Source organism: Bactrocera latifrons, unplaced genomic scaffold (assembly GCF_001853355.1).
Source record: "Bactrocera latifrons isolate USDA-ARS-PBARC rearing strain unplaced genomic scaffold, ASM185335v1 scaffold_19, whole genome shotgun sequence".
NCBI lineage: Eukaryota > Metazoa > Arthropoda > Insecta > Diptera > Tephritidae > Bactrocera > Bactrocera latifrons.
The window spans coordinates 637,823-645,793 of NW_017535407.1; the positions used below are offsets into that span (position 1 = coordinate 637,823).

Genomic DNA, 7,971 nt, shown 5'->3' on the forward strand with positions numbered 1-7,971 from the left:
AGGACTTACAAACAACCGTTATGTGAACAAAACTATAATACTCTCCTTAGCAACTTTGTTGCGAGAGTATAAAAATAGAAATAATCAATATCAATATAATCAATATATCTTATATATTTAGATTTCTATGAAAATATTATGTCGGGTTATTTACGTTTGGAATGGAAAAGAGAATATTGATGGTTGATGACGGTTTCAGACGTTATTTATTTATATTTGTTATTGTCTTATTAGCACCACTAGAATATTGTTCTAAATTTTCAAGTTGATCCGAGTAAGAGTTTCGGCGATACAGTCCTGAGAACTTGTGCGCTCGAGATTAGCTAGCTTAGCTAGCAGTGCGCCGTCTTTAAACGCGTTTTTCTCGAAACTGGGTTCTTGAAATCGGTTGCTAAGATTTCTCGAGAACTACTCAACCGATCTTCATGAAATTTACATAGGTCTTTGAGATACAATTCTTAAAGAATTGGATGGAGATTTTTTTTTCGATTACAACTTTTTGAAAAAAAACGTCGCGAAATTTTCACTGAAATTTTAATTTTTTTTTTTTTGGAAAAATGTCCCCCAAAAATGCAATTTTCAGTTATTCTTTCCTTACTTCCTGGATAATCTGAAAAATAATTCACACCTGCTTCTAAAATTTTTGACCATACGACATTCTCCTGATATGAAGGGTCAATAAATATGATTTATGTATATTAAAATTTGCCGAAAATTCAATATTTTTGTCGGTCAAAATTTTTTGATCGTTTGTTGAACGAACAGTACGTCTAATTTGGGTGGTGGTTCAACGACCATCACATTCAGTAATAGTTAGTTTTTGTTAACAGAAGTCATTCTTGCATTTTTATCACAATTTTTGTTTTATTAAAAATTTTTCAAAAATATGTTTTTGATTTAATTAAATTACTCTAACCAATGTTAACTTTTAGCATAATTCAAGGCGCCCTGTTAACAGTAGAAATAAACACGATTAGTAAAGCCGCTACTAATACAGTAGATCATTAGTTTTAATTTCTTAAGTTTTCTGTACAATTTATTGAATATTGAAAAGTATTTTGCTTCGACATTTTTTGCAATAATATATTAATGCCTTAAATGCTGCAGCTTGAGAACAGGCGTTTTCTCTTCTTCAGCAAACCAAAGGTTGCTTGTGACTTGACAGATTTATTTTTAATGACAAACAAATATATTGATATATGAAACAATAATATCACTAAACTATCATCAATGMAAACGGTTACAACAACATTGACAATACATGTTTTGACATGATTTTCTTGCCACAAACAACAATTATTGTTTTGTGCGTGCTTTGTGTCAGCGCTGTTATCACTACGCCTATCTTACCTCCGCATTCAAGATCAACTAACTCATTAACAGCTGTGAAGATCAGCTGCAGACCAACAACACCAACATAAATACCTGTGACTGCGGCAATAAAAATAAAATAGTAAATCCATAACAATTGCTGCTTGAGAAATGTTTGTAAACAAAACTTCACTATCTTTATAAACAAATAATATACACATATACATATATATATACTACATATGAATGTAGTATATACATACTATGTATATATAAATATATTTGTATGCAGTCACTATTCGTAAACAACTCAAATCCTAAAATTTACTATAAAAGGTCCTTGCTTTTCTCAGAGTAACATTGGTAGTATTGGAACCGCGCTTTCAACCTCAACAAATCTGAATTCGAAACCAAGGAAAATGGAAAAAATAAGCGCTTTATTTAACATTTTCCTACAAATTTCGCTGACATCGTTTATTGTAAATTTGTACATGCAAATATCAATCGTGCTGCGGAGATTTCGTTCGCTTCGCATAAAGATTTACGTAGCTGAGCTCACACAACGTGATCAAATACTGGAATTAAGTACAAGTGAATTTGAACGTTTCGGTACTTTACCGCTACCAACAGCCCCGGTTTTAACAAGAACTTACTTTGAAACGCCTAAAAGTAGATATCCACTAATGAGACTGCAACATGAATTGTGTAAATTCCGCGGACGACATTGTCAACATTACAGCGGAGTTCGCAGGCGACTCGAATTGTAGAATGTAAACTATTGATAATTTTTATTATATTAGTACTAGACATACATATATGTTAATATATTTAAATGAATATTAGTATTTAAAATTATTGCAATTTTAAATTTTTTTTAATTAAGTAAAGATGTTTAAGACTTCAGATAAAGCTATTCCAAAATTATACAAAAAATTCAAAATTTTTTGTACGAAAGTGTATCTAAAGAACTTAATCCACAAAAAACAAAAATGCATACAAAAAAATATATATAATAAGTTACTGAACAATCTCGAAAAAAAATTCAAATTCTTGAAAATAAACGTAAGACTGACAATGACTAAAATCACTGAAGTTGGCTTGTCAAAAATCAGAACTAAATATAATATCCTTTTCTGTGTAATGATGAATTTTAGCTTTAACAGTTTACATGGGTTTACTCGGGTAAAAAACAGCCTTTTTTCAACAACACTTTTCTCATATAAAAAAAAATATTTTAATACAAATTTTTACTGCTGTAAACATGCACTATTAACAAAAATATTCTGAAATTTAAAAAAAAAACTACTTTAAAATCGGCCATTGCGACGCCATATCCGGTGACCCATGCGCCCATGATGAGCTCGATGACAGGATAACTCTTTACAGGATCATATAAAGTGAAAAATATGTGATTAAGTTTAAACCTTAACATAGAAATTGGATAAAGGAAAAAAAAACGGAAAATTGGATTTTAGGCAATGAAAATTTCGCGATTTTTTTTTTTTCAAATATTTGCGATCGATAAAAATTTCTCCGTCCAAGTCTTTGGGAATTGTATCTCAAAGATCTGAGTAAGATATTTCATGAAGATCGGTTGAGTAGTTCTCGAAAAAACTTGCCCACCGAACCGAACTTTAATCAAACATGCTTTCCTTATTCGAGCTTTAAATCATCCAACCCGTCTTTGGTACCTGAAGAATCCTTTGGAGTAATCGCTCAAAGTCGAGCTGGTCGTAAAGCGTTTGAATATGAAAATATACGAGGCCTTTTCTAAGATCACTGAGATTTCGACTGCATGAAGTTGCTGCGATGATTAAAATGGTTCCTATTCCAGAAAGCTTTATTTAATCATTATTCAAGTAATAATTTTATATGATCATAATTTTTGAGTATTTCCATTCTAGTCGTTCAATAAATTTTACATTGGAACCATACAGTAGCTTTCGGTATCCCAGTCTCAGTAGTGTTTCAAGACCTGAGATATTCTGGAGCATCCATAGCTTTAATGACCGTTCATTAGGTTAGTATCAAATCCAATCAAATCAGAAAAGTTGAAAATTAAAAGTTAATAATAATATATAAGCGCATATCTTTTTATCGTAATATTTTTTATTATTTTTCATGAAGATTATGCAATAAGTGTAAAGAATAGTCTATTTAACGAAATATCTATCTGATTCTATCTGCTCTCTTCGATAATTTTTTCTCCCAAAGGACTCATCTGTTTTCCTGCATGCAATATTTGATTTAAGAAGAAGCAGAATATTAATTTAAATAAGTGAATAGATAATGGGTTTCATTGCGAGTACTTTTCCAGTTGTTATGTGCAAATATCTTCGGTAATTTTTTAGGGCCGATCTCTATTATATCTTTTACTGAGGCAATTCATACTTACTTACTTACTTTATACTTTATAATAAACATTCAATAAAAAAATCCTTCACTTCCTTAATTTCAGGCCGTCTACATGTCCACCACTGTACCGCAGAATATAAAAGGTAGTAAAATCGCCGGCCGACATACTCCAACAAGAAATAGTTTAAGGCACAGTCGCATGCTAGTTGTAAATAATAAAACATATCCAGGTAAGTGGCAAGGTGCTTGTTCTGTCTATAAGTAACACTTGGTAACAAATTAGAAAAAAATTTAAATGCTAACACTTAGCAAAATAGCTTTTGACATGTGGCTTTTAATTTGCGGCGCACTGTACTTAGTTTAATTTGACTTATTCTATATTTTGTAGTACGATTTAGCGTGCGCATTAACCGGTATGTACATATGTGTGTTTACTTATTTAAAACTAATTATATACGCATGACTTTAGAAACAACATGTTAGCTTTAATTGCTACTAGAAAATAAATCCTAATAGCATGTTGCTTATTAATCCTTTTATTACTAATCGACCATTTAATGATAAGCTGTAATGATTGCACTTCATTCTTACATACATTGATACATTTGCATTAGCGATTGCAATAGTTTGTTATGTCTAGAGATGGGAAGGTATCGATAATTATCGAATAGTAGGGGTTTTTGCATCGATTGTATTTTAATTGTAAAACATATTCACAGTCATGCAATATCAGTTAAATTTTTTGTACCTTTTTTGTACCGTATTTTTACCGTATATGGCAAAAAAAAGTATAGAAGTCGAAATCGATAATAATATATGTATATCCAGCCGAAAATGTATGTACCGCATTTTTTCCGAACATGAAAATGCATAACTCAAGACATGCATACATAGGACAATGTGAAATTAACAGTAAATGTTTATTCGTTTCATTTGGATTTGTTGGTTTTGTATCGTATTTGTAACAGCCATAAAAACAGATGACAAAAAACGAGAGTCAAAAAAAAAATATTCAGCTAATAATTTACTTTTGTACGTTGTCTATACCCAACATGATAATGCACAGCTCAAAACGTTAATACAAACTTTAGATTCAATTTTTAGCATAATTTGGATGTACCGTTTTTGTACCGTATTTGTATACGCCGTTAGAAGTGACTACTCAAAGCTGGAAATAAAAAAAAAAACCGCTAAAAAATTTTCTTACGTTTTTGTAACTTATTTATATCTAATATAATAATTCATAGCTCAAGACCTGAGCTTAGATTATAATAGTAATTGTTATATAATTTTTTAAATTATGAAATGCCGATTCTACAATAATTGTACCTTATTGGTTCCAAATACGAGACCTATACAACAGCGTTTGAATCCGTTCCCATCTATAGATATACTTTTACACAAATATACTATACATACATATGAAAACAAGAAGCTTATTAGGCAAACTAACAATTAAGTGTAATCTAATCTATAATAGAGCTCAAACTAACATAAAACACATATGTATCTATAAGCCCATTTGCTTTTGTTGTAATTGCCCTTCCACTTTACTATGATATACTAATTTCATTTCCGTAACGATCTTAATAACTAACAACTATCATTTGATAATCTTCTTACGTCAAGTTCAATATATTTCTGACATATACTGTAGCATGTAATCCCGTAATAATTAACCCTAACAAATCTAGTGGTAATGTAAATAACCAGATTTTGTTGTAGTCAGTCGGTCCATTAGGTCCCCAAGTAAGTGAGCGCGGTTAGTAGACGATAAACTTTTACAGCATACACAACAGATCACTTACTATATATTGGATTTATTTGCATCAGAAATACACTTACATAAAAAAATATATTTGTTTATATATTATCAGCATATATTTTCTATAATGGACCCTTCTTTGTACACAGCCACTCAGTATCCGAATCCAATGAGTTTTAAATATCCGAATCTTGCCCGCTGGTTGCTCATACTGGAGATAATAGTTGGTCTACTAATATCATTCCTAGCAATTTGGATATTCTGTTTGGCACCCAATACGGCCATACAATATAATCCCTATTGGAGCGGTTTAGTGGTGAGTAGCTGCGTATGAAACTTGTTTTACACATACATATAAAAATCTAGATTTAAGAGTTGAAAAGTGGAAAAATTGTCTGTTGTCTTGGATTAAGCGCAGAGAGTTCTAGTTAAATCAGTTGAGTCAAAATACTTTCATGATTTTCGGCCCTGCCTCCGTCAATAAAAAGTGCTTTGAAGTTCCTCTCACAACTTGGTGTAAACTTTCAGATCCGAAAGAGTAAAGGGTCAATTGCCGGCCAGGTCAGGTTCCCGGCCTGATACATAGTAATTTTTAGGAAAAAAATACAGTTGAAGCTTGATAATGAGTTTCCGGATGCCCAAAAGAGGTTGTAACCGACCAAAACATCAAAAAGTCCACAAAACAATTTTAAATGACCGTAAAGTGAAATTGTTTGAGATAGTCGGCACTCTAGCGGTATCAACTCATCATGCATTAAATCTTGCACGAATCATTTTCGCCAAGAAAATGTACCTGGCACTCTAGAGGTATTAACTCATCATACATCATATCTTTCACGAATCTTTTTCACCAGCACAATGTACCTTGTCACAGGTTAGTGAACGCGATGAGAAGAATCCATGAATCGGCCTTCGAATCGCTTCCGCATCCATTCCGTTTTCCTAGATCTGGCCCACAGCGACTATTTCCTGTTCTCTGATATCAAAAAAATGCTCGCTGGGAAGAAATTTCCGATGACAATTGAAGAGGTGATAATCGAAACCCAGGCCTATTTTGAAGCAAAGGACAAATCATACCACAAAAATGATATCGAAAAGTTGGAGGGTTGCAAGAATCAGCATATCACCGTTGAATAAAAAAGAGTTTATTGTGCCTAAAAGGAACCGCAGTCTCTTTAATCCTGGTTCTTCATATAGTGCACCAAATAACTAACCTACCATGTAATTTCATAAGTCGTAACTTTTAAATCTATATAAACGATTTAAAAGAAATTGTATAGCCTTTCCTTCAAAACTAATTATCAGTCATCTAACTTTATTATCGACTGATGGGTCTCAAAATACAAAAACAAAACTTAGGGACCTGAGATTCTGAAGGCATCAGAAGAAACTTAAAGAACATCGTCTTCAAAGTAATTCTCGCAATGTTCCTTACGAATCCGGAATCTAGTATCGATCCACTTTTCAGGTTTCGCAGATGTACCAGCTCACTATACGTTATATGTATAATAAATCTCAAAAAAAAATTATATCGTCTCTCAACTACTTATCTCTGAATTCTTTCCAGCTCCTGCTCGCTGGCATTCTTGGACTTGTGCTTGTACGCTATCAGCGTATTAAACGTCACAAAGTACGCGAGAATTGTTTCAAATTTTTACGCGCCGACTCATACTTGCTGGCACTCCTCGCCGTCCTGCTGTGCTCTGTGGCGATCTTCTGTGCCGCCCTACACTATGCGCGCCTCTGCGCCGACGACACACACTGTGCGCCGACGAATATTTTGCTCGAGCATGGTTCCTGCACGTGCATCTTCAACGCGAACGAAGACGAGCTGACGGCGCCGACGAACAGCAGTGCGGCACAAGTGGCGAACGGTTTGTTGGACGAAGAAGTAGTGCCGGAGCATTTCAATGATCAAAGCTACAAAGTGGAGTATCGGTAAGGGAGCGGGGAGGTTTGAATTTTCAGTTTGTTTACTGTATATACATATTTTTCTTTTGCAGAGACTTGAGCTGCAAAGAGCTGCGCGGCGAGTGGATAACCATACTGATTCTATCGATGGCGCTCAACACTATCGGCTTTCTGCTCGCCTTTGCCTACACAGTGTTGTTGTTTTGCTGTCGTCACAGCGCCAAGCGTCCGTTCTACACCTCCGTCCATACGAGTACCTTTTAGACAAGGATTTGCTGTAGGCTACAAAATGCACTCACACTCACACGCACACCAACACACACACATACACAAATATACCTGTAGTATTTTTAAATGTAGCACTACATACATATTTATTAATATGTAATTTTATTATAAAATTTTAAAAAATTTACTTTTACTGCTGAGCTCATTCTATACAAGCACACACCCGTGCATAAGTCGTTGGCGCTTTGTACTTAATTCGCTTTTAAAACTAAGTTTTAACACTTTAACTTTCAATTTTGTAAAATTTTAATAAGAAAACACGATTTGCATAATTTATAAAAAAATACTTATTTATTTAAATACGATATATGYATATTTATTATTACTGCATTAATGCACTC

General features: G+C 33.2%; 1 protein-coding gene across 2 annotated transcripts in view; it reads left to right on the top strand.

Moving 5' to 3' along the window:
- The window catches only part of LOC108967553 (ataxin-2 homolog), a 40,130-nt gene extending 32,159 nt beyond the window's left edge, over positions 1–7,971 (top strand). Inside the window, exons 4-7 of one of the 2 annotated variants that reach the window (XM_018931046.1) lie at positions 3,770–3,809; positions 5,581–5,747; positions 6,999–7,369; positions 7,435–7,971. In XM_018931046.1, the coding sequence (XP_018786591.1) occupies positions 3,770–3,809; positions 5,581–5,747; positions 6,999–7,369; positions 7,435–7,606 (750 nt within the window). In that variant the 3' untranslated portion in view covers positions 7,607–7,971. Of the gene's footprint in view, positions 1–3,769; positions 3,897–5,580; positions 5,748–6,998; positions 7,370–7,434 lie in introns of both variants that reach the window. The other variant, XM_018931045.1, reaches the window with a different exon arrangement.